We start from the raw sequence: 24,820 nt of genomic DNA on the forward strand, positions 1-24,820 counted from the left end.
TATATCAAATCCCATACCTTTTCCCTTTCCCTTTTACACAGTGCCAGCCAGCCACAGCTAGATTGCCAGGAAACGTGCATGAAATATAATATTCTATACACTCCACTCAGGTCCTACCCATATGCACTGTTGGGAGGAGTAGCCTAATGGTTAGTGCAGCGGGCTTTGAGCTTGGCAGCCTGGGTTTAATTCCCACTGCAGCTCACTTAACCCTCCATTGCCCCAGGTACAAAAACTTAGATTGTGAGCCCTCTAGGGACAGAGAAAGTACCTGCATATAATGTGTACAGTACTGCATATGTCTAGTAGCACTATAGAAATGAGTAATAGTAGTAGTACTTTCTCTCTAAGCTGAGCAGGAGTCCTCCAACCATTGAAGGGGGGTGGGGGGTGATGCTTCAATATTGTGTCTTCAGTCACTAGGGACAGGCAGGTTCCCTGGAGTCCTGCAGAGCTTGCCTGTACCTCACTTTCTGAGAAGTTCTGAGAGAAGAGGACATTTCTCTAGTAAGTGAACACTATTTTGCTTTGTGCTTTGGGAACTTAAAAATTGGGGTTTAAAGGAGGAATTGTAGGGGCGTGTCAAGATGGCGCCGAGAGCGGACGCCCAGTGAGATCGCTCCAGCCAGCTCCGCTAATTTCTGTTACCGTTGAGAACTATGCCTCATTCTAAAAGAAAGGGAGCTGTCCGGGTAGTTCCCCCACCTACCGGGACGTCCACGCCAGCGAGAACCGGTTTGGAGCATTTCTTCCCCGCTCTTTCTCATGCAGTAAGCGGGGTGGATTCCTTGGCGGGAGTATCAGGTGGAGCGGAACTCTCGCCGGAATGCGAAATATCTCTCTCCCCCCCACCGCTCTCTATGATTCCTCCAAGCCCAGCAGTCGGGGTGAGTCGGCAGGAGAAACTGACGGACACCGGAAGAGTGGAAATTGGCGGTCCCAGTGGGGTGACTGACTCACCGATAACATCTAAATCTGCAGGGAAGGAAACGGAGGTTAATCTGGGGACAATATGGCTGAAATTACTAGAAATGGAAAAAACCCTTCAGCAGTCATTTGGAGAGGTAAAATCCCTAGGTGTTAAGATCCAAGAATTGAAAGACTCTGTTGATATGACTAAACAAGATTTTTCACAGAAAATTGAGAGTTTACAAAATGAGGTCGAACAAACAAATGAATTTAAAGCTGCTGTGATAAAAGATAATGTGGATATCAGGAGAAAACTTGAATATATTGAAAATCATAACAGGAGATTGAACTTGCGCCTGCTTAATTTTCCTAAATTGTATGGGGTTTCTCCCCAAGAATTATTTGCTAGATTTCTTAAAGAAAATTTAAAATATCCTCAAGAAGCGATTCCTCCATTAGAAAAAATTTACTTTATACCAAACACGATTAAAAAAACAGATGAGGCAACAAATGTTCAACCTGGACATGAAATAGATGTGGAAAATCTAACAGCGATTTTGGAACAGTCAATAGAAACTGCCACTGAAAGGGCGACTTTGTTGGTGACTTTTCTTTTTCAACAGGATATGAATGCTGTAATGAGACTTTACTTTAAAACAACGAATCACAATTTTGGTGGAGAAAAAATATGGTTGTATCCAGATGTAACAAAAGTGACTCAACAAAAGCGAAAGCAGTTTCTTTCAATGAGATTAAAAACAATGGAATTGGGAGGTTCCTTTCTGTTAGCGTATCCATGCAAATGTATTGTGAGGTTTAATAGTACTAAATATGCTTTTTATGTTCCTGATCAGCTTAAATTGCTCCTAGATTCAAAACAACGATAGAGATAACAAATAGTAGATTGAGAATGCGGTGTCATTATTTTCTTTTAGAAATTGTTAATATAAAGGTTGCTTCACCTATTCTAAACCCCCCAACATTTTGAGGTCTAAGAAAGCCATTTAAATATGGAATGTTAAAAGAATATGTAAGAAATGTTTTCTTGTGTGGCTGTTTTTCACTTAACAGTATATTTCTGTTTAAGTTTAATATAAACTAATAAAAATTATGAAATATAAAGGAGGAATTGTAGGTTAGTGATAGGCAACATAAAAATATAAAAAGCAAATTTTATCACCTAATCTCCATAGTCTTTTCCACTTAGTTTTAAAACTTTGTACCACAGCATTAACAGATAGAAACTAGCAGGCACTGCAGGATCTAGTTTAGTATTAAGGGGGAATAAAAAGAGAGAGAAAGGCAAGCATTATTAACTAGTTGCCATGGAGGGGCATAATCGAACGAGGTGCCCAGGTTTTCCTGAGGACATCCTCGCAGGACGTCCCGGCGAAGGGGCAGGGAAACCCATATTATCGAAACAAGATGGGCGGCTACCTTTCATTTTGATAATATGGTTGGGGATGCCCAAATCTCAACATTTAGGTCGACCTTAGAGATGGTCGTCCCCGGTTTTCGGCGATAATGGAAACCGAGGACGCCCATCTCAGAAATGACCAAATCCAAGCCCTTTGGTTGTGGGAGGAGCCAACATTCGTAGTGCACTGGTCCCCCTCACATGCCAAGACACCAACCGGGCACGCTAGGGCTCACATTTACCACCACAAGTATAACAGGTAGGTGGGGGATGGGCCTGGGTCCATCTGCCTGAAGTGCACTGCACCCACTAAAACTGCTCCAGGGACCTGCATACTGCTGTCAGGGAGCTGGGTATGACATTTGAGGCTGGCAAAAAAATATTTTTAAAGTCTTTTTTTTGAGGGTGGAAGGGGGTTAGTGACCACTGGGGGAGTAAGGGGAGGTCATCCCCGATTCCCTCTGGTGGTCATCTGGTCAGTTCAGACACCTCTTTGAGGCTTGGTCGCAAGAAAAAATGGACCAGGTAAAGTCGGCCAAGTGCTCGTCAGAGACACCCTTCTTTTTTCCATTATCGGCCGAGGACGTCCATGTGTTAAGCACGCCCCAGTCCCGCCTTCGCTATGCTTCCGACACCCCCCTGGGAACTTTGATCATCCCCGCGACAGAAAGCAGTTGGGGATGCCCAAAATCGGCTTTCAATTATGCCGATTTGGGCGACCCTGGGAGAAGGACGCCCATCTCCCGATTTGGGTAATGGTGAGATGTGTACCTAGGACCTTTTATGTGAAGTTCACTGCAGTGCCTCCTAGGGTGCCTCACTGCTCTGCTGGGATGTCTGTGTGGCCAGTCTACTAAGAATGCTGACTCCTACTACATCCCAATGGCTTGATTTTGTGTGCATTTTCACTTGGACAGGTTTTTTGTTTTGAAAATGGTCCAAAAAGATAGAAACGCTAAGCATAAAATGTCTAGAAAACATCTAGGAAATGGCCATTTTCGTAACAAAAAGATAAACTTTCTTCAGATTTGAAAATGGCCATATTCTGATATTCACCACTTGATTTTTGGACATTTTCAGCAAAACATTATTATTATTTTTATTATTATTATCATTTGTATAGCGCTACCAGACACACGCAGCGCTGAACACCTGACACAGAGAGACAGTCCCTGCTCAATAGAGCTTACAATCTAAAAATACAGACAGACAAGAGAATTAAGGGCGAGGGAAGTACATCATATCTAAAATGCCTCTATATGTGCAGCAGCAATGAATATGTATAATTTTCTAAATGTCGTAGCTGGTGTTAAAAAAAACTAAGATGATCACCACAGCTGAATATTGACCTGATTATTTCTTCTTTAATGCATATGCAATTAATTGCCTTGGAGCTGATTCACACAGAGAAAACGTTTCTTGACTGTGCAAAATAAGTGAACTGCCATTCAGTCAATTTACTTGGCATATCCTCTTGTTGTCTTTTCTAAAGCAATGTTTATCGTAAGGGGATGAGAATTTCAAATATCCTCTGGAAATACCAACGCTATCATTTCATCATGGCCCATCACGAAAAACCTGTTCTTCCTCCACCTCTTATCATTCTTAACTACCTGAACTCCCTAATCTGTTTCACATGTAAACGAAGAAAGAACGCCACCTCTCATGGACCAAGTAAGAGCAAGTGTCATGGAAATATATATCATGGCCTGAATTTAATCACCAGTTTTTGCTAATAAAGTAGCCAAAGCAACTGCGAAGGCTATTTCATGCAATTCAAGTATATGTGTTCATCCTATTTGTGTTTTTCTGTGCAGGCTGTCTGGGACATATGCGGGAGTAGAGTCTGATATCCTATGTGTAAAATCTCTGTTGGTTTTTCTAACCTTTATTGGACCAACAAAATAGACGTTATAGTATATGAGCTTTTGAGAACACTTCCAATGAAGGGGACTATCAGGCTTATTTTCGAAAGAGAAGGGCGCCCATCTTTCGACACAAATCGGGAGATGGGCGTCCTTCTCCCAGGGTCGCCCAAATCAGCATAATCAAAAGCTGATTTTGGGCGTCCCCAACTGCTTTCCGTTGCGGGGACGACCAAAGTTCCAGGGGGCGTGTCAGAAGCGTTGCAAAGGTGGGATTGGGGCATGCCTAACACATGGGCGTCCTCGACCGATAATGGAAAAAAGAAGGGCGTCCCTGATGAGCACTTGGGCGACTTTACTTGGTCCATTTTTGTTACGACCAAGCCTCAAAGAGGTGTCCGAACTGACCAGATGACCACCAGAGGGAATCGGGGATGACCTCCCCTTACTCCCCCAGTGGTCACTAACCCCTTTCCACCCTCAAAATAAAACTTAAAAAATATTTTGTGGCAGCCTCTATGCCAGCCTCAAATGTCATACCCAGCTCCATGACAGCAGTATGCAGGTCTCTGGAGCAGTTTTAGTGGGTGCAGTACACTTCAGGCAGGCGGACCCAGGCCCCCCTCCCCACCTGTTACACTTGTGGTGGTAAATGTGAGCCCTTCAAAACCCAGCACAAACCCACTATACCCACACCTAGGTGCCCCCCTTCACCTGTAAGGGCTATGGTAGTGCTGTACAGTTGTTGGGAGTGGGTTTTGGGGGGGATCAGCACACAAGGTAAGGGAGCTATGCACATGGGAGCAATTTCTGAAGTCCACTGCAGTGCCCCCTAGGGTGCCCGGTTGGTGTCTTGGCATGTGAGGGGGACCAGTGCACTACGAATGCTGGCTCCTCCCATGACCAAAGGGCTTGGATTTGGTCGTTTCTGAGCTGAGTGTCCTCGGTTTCCATTATCGCCAAAAATTGGGGACGACCATCTCTAAGGATGACCATCTCTAAGGTCGACCTAAATTTCACAATTTGAGCGTCCTCGACCATATTATCGAAACGAAAGATGGACGCCCATCTTGTTTCTATAATATGGGTTGCCCCGCCCCTTCGCAGGGACGTCCTGCGAGGACGTCCCCAGGAAAGCTTGGGTGTCCCTTTCGATTATGCCCCTCTATGTGATCTCACAAGCTTAACTATTGCACCATTTTTTCATATTGGTTCAAAAAAAGCTACAAAGATTCCATTTTTCTCTTGGGTCGATATGGCTAGAAAAACTTGCTACAGTACAGTCTTGATTATCCGACCTTCAGTAATCCAACCATCCAGCATATCCAACAGACCCCCAGTGACGTTATCACATTTATTTCTATTAAAAATCTTTATATTAAAACAATTTTTGAAAATCAGGAACTCTGTGCCTATGTTTATGCATTGTTTGAGAAGTTTATGCAGTGTTTTCCATATTATCCAATTTTTCAGTTATCCGACAACAGGTCAGTCCAATTTAGGTCAGATAATCGAGACTGTATTTTATTACAAATTGCATATGTGCATGAAGATATTTGCCTCTCTACTTCACTTCCTCTTACTTGCCCAGTGCAACTGAGCTCCCCATGGAACACTGTTTTGTATGGAACTTAGTTCTTCTTTTTAAGATATTGCTTGACATATTAGATTGCCTTCATGTTATTGGGGTTGGTTGCATGAATTATATTTTTGCTGTTTTCTTTATATCTTATTTACAATTTAGAGTTTCTCTAATTTTCTTTTTTTTTAAAGAACTTTTCTTAATAGAAGTTGACCAAAAGAAGCTACATGAGTTTGAAGAGCAGTGCATTGAAATATATTTTCATGAAAAGCAGCACAAATTTAATTCCAAAACTGAAGTAAGAATTCAAGTTACTGCTGAAAGGTACAGTAGGAATAATTTCCAAACTATTAAATGCCAAAAATCTGCATTAGTTTAAATAGGGCAATGCCAGATTCACTTATTTACAGTGAAAACTCACTGTGAGGGCTGGCTCTTGAGAAATTCCTCTTTCAGTGCATCTGTTAGCTATTCCAATCATCTTAATTGTTTACTTAGGAAAGGTAGCATATAATCTTTTGGCTGATCCTTTCCAAAATTACTATATTCATTATTGGTCTTTAAATTCTAGAACACCACCTGCTCTGTTTAAAAATGAAATAACAGTAATGCCTTGTCCAATCAGATATCCACATTAGTTGACTTACGGGATAATGATCAAGGTGCATTACAGCCCTAAGGTGTGCCATTTGCCCCTTAACTTGTGTTAAAGGCAATAATGCATGATATATTACCATTACACATGTTAATATAAGGTATTGAGGAATACCAGGACTAGATGGCACGCAATGAAGCTGCTAAGTAGCAAATTTAAAACAAACCGGAGAAAATATTTCTTCACTCAATGTGTAATTAAACTCTAGAATTCATTGCCAGAGAATGTAGTAAAAGAAGTTAGCTTGGCAGGGTTTAAAAAAGGTTTGGATAATTTTCTAAAAGAAAAGTCCATATACCAATATTAAGATAGACTTGGGAAAATCCACTGTATATTGTAGAATAAGCAACATAAAATCTGTTTTACTGTTCTGAGACCTTGCCAGGTACATGTAACCTGGATTGACCAGGTCACATGTACTTGGCAACAGGACACTGGGCTTGATGGACCTTAGATTTGTCCCAGTATGGCAACGCTTATGCTCTTATGTTCTTAATACATAGTAATGAGATGCAAAACATGCAAATGCATGCAAAACAGATCATTGCAATGTAATTTGAATAACGTAGCTTGTGGTGAACACTCCAAGCTACATTATTCTTGGAAAAATACTGCCAGCAAACAGCTGGCAGTATTTTTCTATCTCAAGAGTATCAATTACAAAGCCACGGCCCACTGCTCTCAGGCCACTGCATGCAAAAACTGCATATGTAGACAATTTCTGCATGAGGCTGTGGATGTTTTATGATTAACAAAACCAGAAATGTAAATCTTCCTGTTTAGGAACTTATTGAGTAAAGTTTTTTTTCTACCGGCTGTACAAAATACAGCAGCCAATTTATTGTTTGTGTTTTTAAGGGTTGAACAGATGTGCATTCAGATAAAAGAAGTTGGTGATCGAGTGAACTCTATCAAACACTCATTAAATTCGTTGGATTCTCAGATTGGCCACCTGCAGGATCTTTCTGCTCTAACTGTAGATGCGCTAAAAACATTGACAGCACAAAAGGCTTCCGAAGCCAGCAAAGTCCATAATGAGATTACACATGAATTAAGCATTTCAAAACATTTAGGGCCAAAACTTGTAGATGACAGCTACCTGCGATCTGCCGTGTGGACAAAACACAGCTCTGAAAATGTTTGCAGCTTATCTTTGCCCCAAAGAGGGCCCAAAACCAATAATGCATTTTTCCAGACTATTTCTCTACGGGATAAAAGACATTCCCCTAATGTACAGTCTGTGAAAGACTTGACTTCAAGCTATGAGAGAGAACAATTCAATGCTCCAAACTCAGGTGCCTCAGTCAGTGCCTTCTTTCCAAGTGCCAATTTTCCTCCAGGACGACATAAAAATATGCAAAGTGCAGAGACGGAAAAATCTGCCGCTATCAAGGAATTGAATAGTTCGGCAAACAGCATAACCAATCTGCCATCCTCAGCAGTCAAATATTTGGCTAGCCATCCACATCCACATCAGCCCCAGCAGAAAGGTCATCTAGAATCTCTAGCAAAGCATGAAGATCCTAGGCTTAGCAAGGCTGAAGAAGTTAAAACTACAGTACCTGGTGCAATGAAGAGTGAATGTAACCAACTAGAGAATGCATTGCCTGAAGTCATAGTTCGTTCAAAGTATCCAGGTGCTGTTTCCACATCCCTTGTTTCCACTGAAGCAGGCTTCGGAAACGGGGGATACATTAATTGCGGATTTATTGACAATGAGGGTATTGACATTCATGTTAATGATAACTGCAGCAGAGCTGGCATGTATGGTCAGCAATCTCTAATTAGGTCATTCGAGGGGAGTACCAAAATGAAGAAGCCTTTGCGATCCAATAACCAGTTGTCTGCCAGAAGCTATACTGAATATGGCGCTCCATGTGGAAACATCCACGCCGAAGGAGAGTCTTGGCACAGTCAACCTACTGAAGAATTGGAACGTGGAGGCCGAAAACTGAGTAGTAAAGTTCTGAAAGAACATCTTAAAAAACTCCGGCTAAAACTTAAAGCAACAGGTGTGAAAAACATATTTTATTAGGGTTTCTGTTCTTAGGTGTTTATACATTGTAAATTCGGGTGTTTATTTCCCAAATAATTCTGGGGTTCTTTCAGAGTACAAAATATTGGTGTTAGTGGTGTTTTCGCACCACAGGTATCTTTTCTGGTGGAATCAAATATATATGATTTTTGTCACTTAGGAGTCGTCAGTGCAGAAAAGATATAAAAACTGAGTGAGCGATATCAGACAAACCCTGAGGAAGAGTAAGAGACTAGTAGGGGAAGTGGTATTTTTCCAATGTTGATATAATAAACAGCTGTTTTTGGGGCCTTTTACTAAAGCTTAACGTGTGCTAATGGACAATAGCATGCCATGTGGTCCATGTGTATAAAATAAGATGGGCAGCATTAGTGCATATTAATATCTATTAGTGCGCACTAAGGGGTCCTTTTATGAAGCTGCGGCAAAAGGGGGCCTGTGCTGGCATTGGCGTGTGATTTTGACGCGCACCGAGGCCCCCTTTTACCGCAATGGTTAAAAGGCAGGTTTTTGTTTTTTCCAGAAATGGCCATGCGGCAAGTGAAGCACTTGCTGCGCAGTCATTTGTTTTGGGGGGGGGGGGGGGGGGAGCACATAGGTAGCGGTAAGGGCTCCCGTGCTAACCTGCCAGTAACTGGGCAGCATGCAGCACTGCCCAATTACCGCTGGGTACACACCGGCACTACAAAAATTGAAACATTTTTGCAGCACTGGAAATGGAGCGCACTGGGGGAGGGAACTACCACTGGGCTTACCGCTGCTTTGTAAAAGGGCCCCTAATATTTAGTAAAAGAGACCCTTCAGGGTTTTTTTTGTTGCTTTGGGGTGTTTTAACAGTGTTTATTGGTTAAAACCTAAATCAGAGGACCTAAATAATACCCGGTCAATATTCAGCTTGAGGCGGTCAATGATTTTTTTAAATGCTGACTGCCACAAGCTGAATTAGGCCCCTGATATTCATTGCCAAAATGGTTGACACAACCTGCAGCTCATTGAAATACCACGAGGTTGCCACTAGAGGTTATGTCAGCTATTTGGGGTTGGCACCATGATTGGCAGGAGGGAAGTGGGCATCATTACTGCCCTTGGGGACCCTATGGCTGCTAAAGGTAGGCCTACAGGGAATGGAGGGTTTGGGAGTTCTGGGTGGAGCTTCTCTGCTTTGTGGAGAGTCAGATAAAAGGGGAACTGTTGTTTGTGTGTGTTGGGTGGGAGGGGTCTGTAATATAAGGTAGACAACTTCGGGGGAGGAGGTATAGAAAGACAAATGGGGGCAATTCTATAAAATGCATTACAATTTAGGTGCTAAAATGCAGCACGTTCAGTATGAATTCTATAATGGTGTCTGGGTGCCAAGATTCCATTATAGAATACTAGTGAAGGTTGGTATTTACATGCTTACATTTAGGTGTGCCCATTTACGCCATGCCAACAGCAGACATAAATGCGCACACCTAAACGTAGCACTTTAGAATGTAAATGGCAGGATTCTATAATCTATGTGCATACATTTTTGACATTACCATGCCTTGCCCTGCCCTGCCATGCCTATGTGCATTACCCTATGAACGCTCCCTTGCATATATGTGCCACGTGAATTGCGTGCTCACATTATAGTATTCCACTGAATGCTGATATAGCACATGTGTGAATATAACATGCACACAAGTGATAATCTTCTATAATTTTAGCGCACAAATACATCTAGATGACAAGGAGGTATGGGTAGGATGAGCAGACAGAGTAGTCTGGATGGGCCTACAATACAGATGTGAATTCCCTATTTCACTTAGACATTGGTATTTACAGCTGCCCAAAGGCACATCTAAGAGCCTGTGGTAGGGGCAGCTGTAAATACTGATGTCTGAAGCCCTCCTTTGATGCCACCTCTTCCCTCCCCCCAAGCAATGCCATCTTGCTACAGGCCCCCCTGACACCCCCGGAGTCACACATACCTCCTGTTTCAGGCTCCCAATGGATAACCCCCACCGTTTCAGGACCCCCTTGTGGCAAATGCCCCCCAGGCCTACCCCCAGAGGCACACATACCCCCTCCATTTCAGGACCCCTGTGGTGTAAACCCTCCTTAGTCACACATACACTCTGTTTCAGCCCCCTGTATCAAAACGTCTCCTGAGTCACACATATCCCCTATTTCAGCCCCCCTTTGGCATACACCACCCAAGGCATACAACAATGATGAAGACCCACATGTATGGGCAACAGCCCTACACATGGAGGCCTCCCCAATTCTAACACCCTGAAATGTTACTGTCATAAGCATCCTTCTCAACTGTCACCACCCACTTCCAAGGCTTATGAAGGGTTCCTGGTGTCTAGTTGGGTGGAAGTGATACCCACTTGCTACTGCCTCATGTCTCAATCTAATCCAAAATGGCCACCGAGACCTCTAATGATAATATTGCAGTATTACCACTAGGGGCTAGGCTTCCATATTAAGGTAAAAAAAATGTTTTGGTGGCCATTTTGGATTAGGATGAGATACAAGGAGGGAGAGAGTGGGCATAGGTCTCACCTAAGTCAGGGGGATATGGGATGGTGGGTTCCATTTACTATGGTAGTGCCTTGGTGGGGATAGAACCAGATGGAAGCAGGATGTTGCCCACAAATAGGGTCCTTCACCATAGGGAAGTTGCCATGGGGGGTTGAAACAGGAGGGGCATGGGGTATTTGTGTCACTCAGGGGGACTGAAACAGGAGGGCATATGTGCCTTGAGAGGGCTAATATGGACTGATATGATATGAAGCTCAGGATGGTTAATGCCATGGGGAGGTGATGAAATGGGAGGGTATGTATGACTCAGTAGGGTTCATGCCATGTGGGGTGGGCTGAAATGGGATATCTGTGCATCAGAGTGGGTAGATCTGTTGGTGGAGTGGGTGAGGTTGTGCCACCAGGGGATCTTCAATGGGGGTAGGATTGTGAGGAGGAGTGTGTGAATCTGGGGAGCTCTAACAGAAGGGTAGCCAAGGTTGCTAAAGTGAGGGGGGTGCTAGTGTTAGGATCAAAAACAGCTTACAGAAGGAGCATTGATTTTAAAAAGATGTTCCCACTTCTATATGTGTGTGGGGGGTATATGTAGGGAGATGGGGAGGTTGTACATTGGTTTTCCCCACATGCAGCTTTCTAAAATTGCTACTCCCTTTGTATGAGGTGAACTTTAATGTGCAATTCTCTACCTATTTTATAAGATGCTCTGCACAAGTGCCATGAGCTACCACGAGAGGTCGTGGCAGCCATTACCCCCACTGGACCACCAGGAAACTGAGGTAGGCCCAGGGGGGACTATCTGGACTGGGGAGGAGGGGTTGGAGTTAGGGGTAGAGGATTCTGACTGTCACAGGCTGGAGGGAGAAGGAAGGGATGGAGAGAGCTCGGTGGGCTTGAGGAAAGCTTTAAATAGTTATGTGGGTCTTGGCCAATATTCATAAGCTCCAGCGGCTACCAGTGGGACAATTAGCTCCAAATATTCAGTGCAAGGGCCTGCAAATAGCCTGGCACTGAATATAATAATATTAATAATAATAATAAAACTTTATTTCTAACCTGCTATATCTCAATCAATCTAAGCAGGGAACAAAAAGACATTCATAATAAAATTGAAATCAATAAGCAGTAAATAATAATAAAACAACATCATACATGATTACTAACTATCCAGAACTAACTTAGCCGGCCACAGTCAGAATTTTAAAAAACGCTGACTGCTGGCGGGTGAATATTATTCCAAGTTTTGTCTCTCCCCAAATTAGTTCTAATTCAAATGAAACATATACATATCTTTTGTATTATATTTTTGGGGGAAACAGTGATTTCTGAATTCTGTTCCATTAAATTCATTTTTGTAAATTGGAACATTGCTGGTTAACAAAATTAAGAATTTTTTCCTGTTTCTCTGATTACGTGCATAAATGTATTTAGCTCTGATGTTGAGTGCAATAATTTATGCTAATTATACCTGTGTGTTATTTAAGATCTCAGAGGTGGCACAGTGGAGGAGAGTTCAGGGGAAGAAAACACAGCTCATATTTTGGTAAGACTTTTGGAATAATTTCCTGAGCAAAAGTGCATGAAGGTGTCTACAGGAGGGGCAAAGTTGATCTTTTTTTTTAATATTTCTTGTCATTTTCATTTTTAAAGTTTCACTTTATGTCAATTTACTTTAATTTGCACTATTTGTTTACCGTGCAGTAACACTGAAGGCAGAATTTAGATAGAATTAGAAATTGGAGTTGAGTCTTCGAGCTGGGGACATATACAGTTCTGGTAGTACTTTAGAAAAGGGTTTGCAGACCCATTCTGAAAACACATGCATGAATGGATGTGTATGTGCCAGCTACATGTGGCGGCTGCACCTGTTTGGCAATTATATCAAAGGGGGCAACATAGGAACAAATACATTGACACGGTGGTACTTTACACATCTATGCGGGTATTTTGGAACATAGATGGGACTGTCTTCTTCAAGTTCAATTGTAAAGCGCTGCGTACGACTGGTAGCACTATAGAAGTGATTTATAGTAGTAGTAGTAGTAGTTTTGAAAAATGGATGTATATATCAGCAATTTAAAAAACCTACACATCGCCATTCTCCCAAGGGTCCTTTTACTAAGCTGCGGTAAAAGGGGGCCTGCGCTAGCATCAGCATGCGTTTTTTATGTGCGCTGTGGCCCCCCTTTTACTGCAGCGGGTAAAAGGCTGTCGTTTTTTGCTCAAAAAGAAATGGTCATGCGGTAAGTGAACCACTTGTCGCACGGCCATTTTGGGGGAGGGCACTGAGGTGGCGGTAATGGCTACTGTGCTAATCCGGCTGTAACTGGGCAGCGATTACCGCTGGGTAAACACCAGCGCTACAAAAATAGAAAATATTTTTGTAGCACTGGAAATGAGACATGCTGGGGGTGGGTGAGAATTACCGCCAGCCTCCTGTGGTGGCCCAGAGGTAGTTCCGGATTGGTGAGCGGCAAGCCTGTTGCTGCATGCCAACCTTTTAGTGAAAGGGCCCCCCAGTTAGGTGCCAGTTAGAACCCACAATCGTTTGGCACAATTGATTTGAGGGGCAAACAAAAACCCCACTGGGGATTAAGTTACTCTTTTCTCTCCCTTCATGTTCCGTTTCTGCCTTTACCAGTCTTAACCTGTCATCCCCTCCCCAAACTAACCTCTCGTTCACCCTCTCCCATTTCTCCCTGCCCAACCGATCTTTGCTCTCTTAACACTTAGAATTTTTGAAAATCTGCCTGTGAAAATCTGAGTAATATAACTGAAGTTAATCACCCTTATTTTCTATCTAACTGACGTTATCTGTCTAACCTTTGCTGTCTATTAAGATATTTTAATGTGTATTATGTTGTCTGCTGCAATTGCCTAATGCCTTTCTCCAGCTTATTCTTTCTGAACACTGTCGCTGGTGAATTTCTTCAAAATGGCGGTAAATAAATCCTAAACACTAACAGTAATCCTATTTTTTCATCGTTGTACACAGAATGAACCTCAGCCTGCTGACAACAGACAGTACGTGATCTCTCCCAATGTACTTACTGAGTATCAGCACAATGCTATGTCTGACAACACAATCCAGTGTAAGATTATTATGTCTTCTCTGTTGACATTTAGGGTTAACTATTAAGGTGCATTACACCTCCCCGCTCCCCCCGTTTTCTATTTCTGTTGATGGCTCTCTCATTCTCCCTGTCTCCTCAGCTCGAAACCTTGGGGTCATCTTTGACTCTTCTCTCTCCTTCTCTGCTCATATCCAGCAGACCGCCAAAACCTGTCGTTTCTTTCTTTACAACATCCGCAAAATCCACCCCTTTCTTTCCGAGCACTCTACCAAAACCCTCATCCACACCCTTGTCACCTCTCGTTTAGACTACTGCAATCTGCTTCTTGCTGGCCTCCCACTTAGTCACCTCTCCCCTCTCCAGTCGGTTCAAAACTCTGCTGCCCATCTCGTCTTCCGCCAGGGTCGCTTTACTCATACTACCCCTCTCCTCAAGACCCTTCACTGGCTCCCTATCCGTTTTCGCATCCTGTTCAAACTTCTTCTACTAACCTATAAATGTATTCACTCTGCTGCTCCCCAGTATCTCTCCACACTCGTCCTTCCCTACACCCCTTCCCGTGCACTCCGCTCCATGGATAAATCCTTCTTATCTGTTCCCTTCTCCACTACTGCCAACTCCAGACTTCGCGCCTTCTGTCTCGTTGCACCCTACTCCTGGAATAAACTTCCTGAGCCCCTACGTCTTGCCCCATCCTTGGCCACCTTTAAATCTAGACTGAAAGCCCACCTCTTTAACATTGCTTTTGACTCGTAACCACTTGTAACCACTCGCCTCCACCTACCCTCCTCTCTTCCTTCCCGTTCTCATTAATCGATTTGATTTGCTTACTTTATTTATTTTTTGTCTATTAGATTGTAAGCTCTTTGAGCAGGGACTGTCTTTCTTCTATGTTTGTGCAGCGCTGCGTATGCCTTGTAGCGCTATAGAAATGCTAAATAGTAGTAGTAGTAGTAGTAGTAGTAGTAGTAGTCCTAGTACACATTATTTGGCCTTTAATGCACACTAAATGGCAATAATGTCTATTTTATTACTAGAACATGCTAATTTAAGTTACCATGGGACATAGGAGCCAACTTTTCAAAATTATTGGGGGTGCTAAGCCCAATGAATATAACCCCTCCCTGGACACATACAAGGAATTTTCTCAATATTGGGGGTGCTCAAGCACCCACAGAGTCGGCTCCAATGCCATGGGATACAGAATAATGAGATGCAAATCATGCAAAACAGTTTATACAACAGTTTCACCCCTACTGATAGTATTGCAAATGACAGCTAGGGGTTGTGGTACCATTTTGAAGCTGCTGTCAGCAGGGGCAACAGTGAGTGGGTATTGATCCTGCTCTGTAGCTACTAGACCCTAGGGATTTCTAAGGCTAGGCTTGGGGGGGGGGGCTTTAGGGGAGGGGTGCGCTTTTCAGGTGAGATTGTAATGGGGGGGCTTCAGGTAGAGGGATGTGTCTGCTGGAGGGCATCAGGGATAGGGGGCATAACTAATGCCCCAGGCTCTTTAGGAAGCAACCCAGGAGCATTGGTCCACAACTTTAGTGCCCCTATGCGGTATGAATAGTGTAGCTTGCAAAGTTTATTACAAGTAGCATTGTTCATATACTGCGGGAGTCACTAACCTACAGTACTGAGCTACCACAGGTTAGCAATTACCACGGTGGAAAAGCCCAATTCTTACCGCACTTTAATAACTACCCCCTTACTGTCACCTGAGTGTGTGTGTGTGAAATGTGTGCATGTGCGTATAGGGAATTGTTGCAAAAAGTGGGGCTAGAGAAGGTGGAGACATGTAGGGTATGTTGGTGTAGGAAGGATTCAGCATGTGCAGAACAATTATATAAAGTATACGCAGATTGCTTGTGTCTTCATTCGAATAATAATATATATGCTCATTTGTGTGCATATATGTTTATAAATTCTAAATTTCTGTGTGTCTCTTACATAGCACACATTTTACAGGTAGGAGTAGACATGGGTACAGTCCTGGTGGTGTAAACCCCACACCATTTTAGTTGCTTTCCTCTAGATCACCTCTAGCCTCATTATAGTCTTACTGAGATATAGCCTTCAAAACTGAAGAAAGCATTCCAAAAGTGGCCTCATTAATGACCCATATTGGAGCCAGTGGCATAGCTGTTCAAGGTACGTGTGTTACGTACACACCCCCTGTCAGAATGTCAGTCGATTACTATTAATGGTGCTCCGCATTTCCCTCCCTTCTCCCTCCCACCCTCCGCTCACAGTCTGGCATCTCTCCCTTTCCTTGCCAGCCCTGCAAAGCTCTTGCAATTCCCTCCCCTCGCTCTCCCATGCCTTAAAATCACTTACAGTCTTTGCCTGGGCAGTGCCAGAGGCACTCATAGGCTGCCTGCAGCTTGCACAGCGGCTTTCTTTCTGAACCGTTCCACCTCTTCTTACACAACTTCCTGTTTTCTGAAGGGCGGGATGGTTCAGAGGAAAATCACCAGTTCAGCCTATGAGTTTGGCTGCTGCTGGTGCTGCTCGGGCGACGACTGGGTGTAATTTTAAGGTATGGGGGAGCAGGGGTCACACACCCTGTTAAAAATTCTTGGCTATGCTACCGATTGGAGCTGCCTTGCATCTACTCTCTATGCAACCTAGCATCCCTCTTGCTTTGGTCATCACCTTGAGGTCCTCAAAACTATCACTTTGAGATCTCTGTCTTTGTTCTTGTGCATCAGTCTCTCCTCTCTTACTGTGTATAGCAAGTTTGGATATCTGCATCCCAAATGCACCACTTTGTACTTCTTTGCATTAAAACTTAACTGCCGAGCATTTAACCTGTCTTCCAGTTCTTCTAGATCACATCTCATAATATCTACTCTCTCAGGGGTGTCCACTCTGTTGCAGAAATTTATATCATGCACAAAAAAGGAAACTTTTCCATATAACTCTTCCATTTTATGCTCAAAAAGATATTGGCCCCAACACTCTCCTTTCTTTCCTCTGAGTGAATTCTCTTTACCACCATCTTCTGTCATCTGTCAGTCAATCAATTTCAATCCAGTCCACCACTTTGGGGCCTACACCCAGATTGCTCAGGCAGAAGTGTAGCCAGGTTGAAGGGGGGGGGGGGGGGGGGGGGGTGGAGAGGAGAGTGGACCTCCGACTGTGCCAGCGCATATTTTAAGCATGACAGATCATGTCAAAAATAGGCACCGGTGCCGTCAGAAGTCCATTTGGGGCAGTGGCAGCTCCCCTGGCGACCCACCTAGCTATGCCTCTGTGCTCAGTTCATTTATTAGCCTCCTATGATGAAGTATCACAGGTTTTGTTGAAATTCAAGTATATCACATCCAGCACATGCTCTAAATCTAGTTCTCTAGTCACTCAGTTGAAGAAATCAATCAAATTCATTTGGAATGATTTGCTTTTGGTTAAAAACATGTTGCCTCAGGTCTTGCAACTCATTGGACTGTAGTTCACTATCCTTTTGTGCTGCAGGGTCTTCATTAATTTTCCCGTCACTGAGTTAAGGCTTAGTGGTCTGAACTTGCCCATCTCTTCTCTGTTACCTATGGAACCTCTCCCATCTCTGAAGAAACACATCCTTTAGCAACCCTGTCAGATCCTCTCTGAGCCCTTTCACGGAAAGGGTGGCAGATACGTGGAATGCCCTCCCACAGGAGGTGGTGGAGATGAAAACGGTAATGGAATTTAAATGTGTGGGATAAACACAAAGGAATCCTGTTTAGAAGGAATGGATCTACGGAATCTTAGCGGAGATTGGGTGACAATACCGGCAATTGGGAAGCGAAACCAGTGCTGGTCAGACTTCTAACATCTATGTCCTGATTGTAACTGAATAGATATGGATGGACTGGAGTGTAAATTTAAGGGGCTTCGAGGTTAGCTTTAGAACTTTTAGTACAAGAAGAGTGCTGGGCAGACTTCTACAGTCTGTGCCCTGAGAATGGCAAGGACAAAACAAACTCGGGTATACATATAAAGTATCACATACCATGTAAAATGAGTTTATCTTGTTGGGCAGACTGGATGGACAGTTCAGGTCTTTATCTGCCGTCATTTGCTATGTATGTTACTAACAGGCTTATTTTCGAAAGAGAAGGATGCCCATCTTTCGACACAAATTGGAAGATGGGCGTCCTTCTCACAGGGTCGCCCAAATTGGTATAATTGAAAGCCGATTTTGGGCGTCCCCAACTGCTTTCCGTCGCAGGGACAACCAAAGTTCACAGGGGCGTGTCGGAGGCGTAGCGAAGGTGGGACTTGGGCATGCCTAACACATGGATGTCTTCGACCCATAATGAAAAAGAAAGGGCATCCCTGACGAGCACTTGGACGACTTTACTTGGTCGTGTTTTTCTTTCGACCAAAGCACAAAAAGGTGCCCGAACTGACCAGATGACCACTGGAGAGAATCAGGGATCACCTCCCCTTACTCCCCCAGTGGTCACTAACCCCCTCCCACCATCAAAAAATATCTTTAAAAATATTTTGTGCCAGCCTCAAATGTCATACTCAGGTCCATCACAGCAGTATGCAGGTCCCTGGAGCAGTTTTAGGGGTGCAGTGCACTTCAGGCAGGCGGAACCAGGCCCACCCCCCCCCCCCGTTACACTTGTGGTGGTAAATGTGAGCCCTCCAAAGCCCATCACAAACCCACTGTACCCACATCTAGGTGCCCCCCTTCACCCCTTAGGACTATGGTAGTGGTGTACAGTTGTGGGGAGTGGGCTTTTCGGGGGGGGGGGGGGCTCAGCACCCAAGGTAAGGGAGCAATGTACCTGGGAGCAATTTGTGATGTCCACTGCAGTGCCTCCTAGGGTGCCCGGTTGGTGTCCTGGCATGTCAGGGGGACCAGTGCACTATGAATGCTAGCTCCTCCCACGACTAAAGGGCTTGCATTTGGTCGTTTCTGAGATGGGCGTCCTTGGTCTAGGGACGACCATCTCTAAGGACGACCTAAATTTCAGGATTTGGGTGTCCCCGACCGTATTATCGAAAAGAAAGATGGACATCCATCTTGTTTCGATAATACGAGTTTCCCCACCCCTCAATCGGGATGTTTTGAGAGGACATCCTCAACAAAACTTGGGCGTCCCTTTCGATTATGCCCCTCCACGTTACTCCCCTAGTTTCCTGGGATGTACCTCATCCAGCTGCATGCTTTTGTCCACTTGTTGTTCATAAACACTTTTTTTTCATGAACTATGTGGTATCTGTTCCTTATCCATATGTACATCTGTTAGAAATGTGTGGTCCTTCTCCAGGGCATTCATCTGCAACACTGCATATTAATATTTGTTTAGCATTTCCTCATTTTCCTTGTCATTCTTCACACGTTGTCCCTCAACACTTCTCAATTTTACAATTCCACCTCTGGCCTTCCTTCCGGCTCAGATGTACCTGAAAAAATTCTTGTCACCTCACTTTACCTCTTTAGTCTTGTTCTCCTTTCCCCTGCTTTCGCTGCCCTGATTTTTCTCTTTTGGCTCAGCTTTACCCAATATTGTTTTCTTCATTCATTTTTTGTGATCCTCTAGGTTTTGTTCATGATACCTTTTCTGCCTTTAGTTTCTCAGCCACTTCCTTCCTTCCTTTCTTTTCCTCTTGCTTTTATTTTATTTCTTTGCATAAAAATCCATTGACATTTTTATAACTCCTTTCAGTTCAGTCCATGTGTTTTTTTTCTCCCATCACATTTTATTCTTTGTAATAAGAAAACTTCAGTAGCTGTTCTAGTGTTCCTCTGCCAAAGTTTAATAAGCAGTCGATTGCTCTTATCTAAAGTCTTGGAAAAGATTATTTTTTTTTAATATTTTGGACTGTTAATAAATTTGCTGTGCATGAAATGGGTTTAATTTAGACTGTCAACAGATTCAGTTTTCCCGAGAAATGTGCATTTTTTTCCTGCCTTGCAGTGTGAAGCTGGGATTCTCTAGTACCTTAGAGGAAAGGTATGGTTCTGAAACAGGTGGGGAATCAGGAGACGAAAGGCAAATTTTGGTTCCAAACAAGGCAACTTTATTGCTAGCAAGTGAACAGCACCGAGTAGTCTCGGGACACTGTGTATCATAAATCATCTGACACTTACATTTATACTCCCCTACTGGGCCTGCGCATTTGGCCCCTTACACGTCACAACCGACATGCGCAGTAAACATTTGTAGTTCTTACAGTACAAAATTGTAGTCCCAGTACGTACACACGTCATAACACTGAAATGATACTGGCAAGAAAAACGAAACTTAGCAGCTTATTCTTCACACACACAATGCTCCTTTCTAGCACAGGAGATAAGGTTCGTTCGGCTCAGGAATGCAGGGCGGGGTGTCAGCACCCACCAAGGTCGTCTATTCAGATGGCGTTGCTACATGCAAGCTGGTCTTGTATAGGCCTTGCAAACTACTGTTACAAGCTATATGTCTAATAGCCCTGCATTCTGTCTTTACATTAGTAAACAGCAAACTTCTTTCGTTAGTAAACAGTAAAACTGGATAAGGCACAAATGTCCAGTGCAGTGATAAGGTGTGGCTAAACAGCCAAAAGCAGAGGTAGAGTGCATAAGTATAAGTCCATCAGTAAGCACAAAAAAAACATGAGGTTGTCCTGTTGCTCAGTAGTATTCATAGTATTCGAGCAGTATCCGGCGTTCCACTCCTTCATTTTGATACTTGAACATCCATTCTGGTGGAGAGTATCACCTCCATCCTCCATGAACCCTGAAAAGGAAAGAAAGGACAAGGATAGTTAGCGAGGGAGGCAACAAGCAAGCCCTAAGCCCTTGCGCAGCCGGTGGTTGCTTCGCCGGGGTTGAGACGGAAGGCCCCTAGTGGAATCCCCCCCCCTTTGTAGCCGGTCTTATGCTGGCACAAGGGTACTGGCTCATTAAGTGACTCAGGAGGTGAAAAGTGCCCATCAGCCACAAGGTGCTTCATCGTCAGCTTCATCAGACTGGGGAATGGGGGAGTACATCTGGAGAGCCATAAGTTGGGCAGCAGCACGGCGATCAGCGATGCTTTCCATGGTGGAGCGGAAGCACCTGAAAACCAAGGGGAGAGACAAAGGTATTAATAAGCAGGACAACAAGAACAGGCCACCCATGACGAGGAGGCCATGCAGGCTTCCGGAGGTTGGTAGCCAGTTGGTTAGGGAGGAAGTCCAATCCCACGCACTGTTCCAGGTCTGGACGGGGACGTGGGCTAATTTGACCATCCGGTCAGTTATTTCTCTGATGACATGGCTCTGGTCATCAATCTGTAAGCAGCAATTACTGAGGTTAAACTTGCCACACACCCCGCCCTCCTGGGCTAAGAGGTAGTCAAGAGCCAAGCGATTTTGGTAAACTGCGGTAATGAGCTTAGTGTTCTGTCGAGCTAGGATATTGAGGGCAAGGGCCGAATCGTTGGTAAGGATTTCGAGTACGGCCTGTAGGCGAATAATGCGATTTAGCATGTAGATAGGGGTACGGTACCCGTATGTACCATCTTCAGCCCATGTGGCCGGTCCATAGTAATGAATGATGCGTTCAGGCGGCCACTCGTTGTCTTTCCAGTCTCCAATTTGGACTTTGGGCTTGATGTTTGGGAAAGACCGTTTACGTCTGGCAGGGTTATCAGGCCCCTTGTCCACGTATAGGGGGATACACAAAGTTTCGCCGACTCGCAGGGGCAGAAGGAAAAAACTAGGTCGGACAGTGCCCAAGAGACAGGTACCGTACCAGCGGGCCGGGAGCTGTTCATAGGCCCTGCGTCCGCAGATATAGTAGTAGCCCGCCGGGGCTACCCACTTGAGGGAGGCGTTTCCTCCGTACGTCCATGTCGTGTTCAAGGTGGGTTCTGTCCAGATAGGCTCCGGGGCGGGCAGGTTGTCTGTTTGCCACCAGGTCGTCCGGCTTCCATTATACTGAAGAACCCCCGTGCAAGCGGAATCTCCCACTGGTACAGAGTAACGCTTCGATGGCGCTCGACTAGCGCAGAGGGTACCTATGATATTTGTTCTCAGGGCCCATTCGTACGGCTTCGGCCGCTGGGGAAAGGTAATGTTGGTGGTGTTGAGTGTATCCCATGTTTGCTGTCGGATCTCTCTCGCTTCCCAGGGCCATTGTTCACCCATGTCGGTGCCTCCACAGACGAAACAGTTGGCAATTCCCAGGGAGAGGGCAATGTTTTCAGCCAAGTTGAGGAACATATTCCGGGCTTCTGGGGAAATGGGGAATTTAGTCTCGGTCTGTTCAGCACGAGCGATTTCATCGAATACGTCTTGGTAGCCGACGACAGTAGTCTGGTAGTGCGTAGGAGGCTTCGTTTCGAGACTCTGATATATGGTAATATATGTCAACGGATCCATTCCTCCGCCGTCAATGCCGAGGCCCCACGTCCCTCTCCATGGCATGTCGTGTCCTCGAATGGGCCAGTCTAGGGACACATAGTTACCAGAACCTCGACGAAACTCGCCCAGGCCAGTACATCCGGCATATCCTCCTCCCGTATAAGCACATACTCGGTCCCAGCCCGAGGCTCGAGTGTCGCCGGCGCATGGGAGCCACACCCACGGGGAGCAGCATCTCATGTCTGGACTGAAGGGGCAGACATACTTGTGGTCGTTAACATATGCCTTACGCCAACTCTGGCTGCCACACTTGCGAGACCAAGGGTGTTTGTCCATGGCGGCACAGACGTCGAAGGTTAGGGTTGCTACAGTTTGGATGCCACCGACAAGGATGCGAGTGGAATTTATGTAATACAGAATGCCATCTCCCTCGACTCCCGGAGGCCCGGCCACATACGCAGGGAGTCCTACGCTGAGGGTGACATTGTAGTATCTCGGCTTGGTAGGGCTATGGCAGATAGTGAGATTTCCTTGGAGGCATCTGTGGAACTGTTGGAGGCCATTCGGAGTGATGAGGGCACAAGTCGGGAGAAGCCGGCAATCGCCTTCCGGGGGCTGCGTCTGGTGAATGAGGGTGGTGACTAGGTGATATCCTCCCTCTATACGATGGCGCACGAGGCGCAAACATTCAGTGCAATTCAGGCTCAGGGTGGCAGGATAGCTCGGGACTGCACACAGGAGAAGGAAGATGGTCAGCATTATATATGTGGTGGGAGGTATCCGAGCTTTTGCAGCAAGAAGATAATGAGGCCCACGATGAAGGCTGCGATAAACAGAGAGCCAAAAACGCAGTGGGTCCAGAAGCTGAGTTCCTGTTGCTGGGCAGGCATGAATCTGGTGGTTCACGTCTTTCTTAGAGTCAGCCGTAATGGAGCGTCAGGATGTTGGTGCGCAGTCCAACGCTTCAGGGTGCTGCTAGTGGGAGCAGCAGGTTTCAGTCGGGTCCAATGTATCCACACTGGGCTTCCTGCAATTTTAACAGCGGTTGAGGTCGTTAGGAGAACAAGGGAGGGCCCCTTCCATTTGGGCTTTAGGCAGTCAGATTCATCCCACTCTTTTACCCAGACCTCATCTCCTACCCTGAACCGATGTGTGGGACTGGTGAGAACCAAGGGAGCTACTCTTTCAGTGTATTGCTGGATGTCTTGCACTACCTCATGTAATGCTTTCATCTGTTTCACTAAGGAACTCTCGCCCTGTATCTGCAAGGAGTCGGGAAAAGAGGGTAGTGGTGGTGGCCTAGCATACATCATCTCGTAAGGAGTAAGGCCGGTAGCCTTGGGGGTACACCTAAGATGCAGCAAGGCCAGTGGGAGCAGGTCGGGCCATTTGGCTTTTGCTTCTTGGCATAGCTTGGCTAGCTGGTTCTTCAGGGATCGGTTAGCCCTCTCCACTACTCCACTGCTTTGGGGTCTCCAGGCACAATGCAACTTCCAATCGAGGCCCAGTCTGGTACTGAGCTGTTGTGTTACTTCGCTGGCGAAGGCGGGACCGTTGTCAGAGTTTATTTGCTTGGGGAGACCGTATCTGGGTAGGATTTGATGAAGCAGTAGGGAGGTGACTTCTTTAGCCATTTCCATTCTAGTGGGCTGGGCTTCAATCCATCCGGTGTAGGTACACACGGCGACGAGGATAGCTTTGTAGCCTCGTGCCGGGGGCATGTGTGTGAAGTCAATCTGGCATACGTGGAAAGGGCTGGTGCCTCGGAGAACATGTCCTGGCATAGGGCCGGGCCCCGTTCGAGGGTTGTTCCGGGCACAAGTTGCGCATCGGCTGGAAGCGTTTTTGGTCCACAGGGATAGTTTGTTGATGTAGTAGGTCTTCTCAAGTAAGCGCCCCAGGGCGTCCCTGCCCAGGTGGGTGCGGTCGTGAGCCTCCTTGGCCACCGTCCAGGCCAAGGCTTCGGGTATCCATATGCGCCCATCCTGTAGTATCCACCAGCCATTGCGTGACTCCAGACCCTCTTGTTGGGCCCACTCCGTTTCTTGGGGGGTGTAGATAGGGGTCTCCGTAGGGAGCTGGACGACGAGTACGGGGTCAGAAGGGTGAGAGGAGTGGGGGAGCTGACTTGCCCTTTTTGCAGCGTCGTCTGCCCGCTGATTTCCCCGGGCGATAGGGTCCGTTCTCCCGGTGTGGGCCCTACAGTGCATCACAGCCACCTTCTTCGGTTTCCATACTGACTCGAGTAACTGGCAGATCTCAGCGGCATTTGCAAGTCCTTTCCCCTCAGCTGTCAGAAATCCCCTCTCCTTGTACAAGGCTCCATGCACCTGGAGGGTGAGAAAAGCGTATTTGGAATCTGTGTAGATGTTAACAACTTTTCCTTCAGCCCACCGGAGGGCTCTGGTGAGAGCTATCAGTTCCGCCTTCTGGGCTGACGTTCC

The 24,820-nt window shown here is 45.4% G+C and overlaps 1 protein-coding gene across 3 annotated transcripts in view; it reads left to right on the forward strand.

The window, feature by feature from the left end:
- LOC115459808 (transient receptor potential cation channel subfamily M member 7-like) overlaps positions 1–24,820 on the forward strand; it is a 214,101-nt gene that overhangs the window by 109,035 nt on the left and 80,246 nt on the right. For all 3 annotated transcript variants that reach the window (XM_030189591.1, XM_030189592.1, XM_030189593.1), the window contains 5 exons: positions 3,819–4,000; positions 5,965–6,097; positions 7,287–8,440; positions 12,459–12,517; positions 13,970–14,066. In XM_030189591.1, the coding sequence (XP_030045451.1) occupies positions 3,819–4,000; positions 5,965–6,097; positions 7,287–8,440; positions 12,459–12,517; positions 13,970–14,066 (1,625 nt within the window). The remainder of the gene's footprint in view (positions 1–3,818; positions 4,001–5,964; positions 6,098–7,286; positions 8,441–12,458; positions 12,518–13,969; positions 14,067–24,820) is intronic.

The sequence above is a fragment of the Microcaecilia unicolor genome, chromosome 1 (assembly GCF_901765095.1).
Source record: "Microcaecilia unicolor chromosome 1, aMicUni1.1, whole genome shotgun sequence".
Taxonomy (NCBI): Eukaryota; Metazoa; Chordata; class Amphibia; order Gymnophiona; family Siphonopidae; genus Microcaecilia; species Microcaecilia unicolor.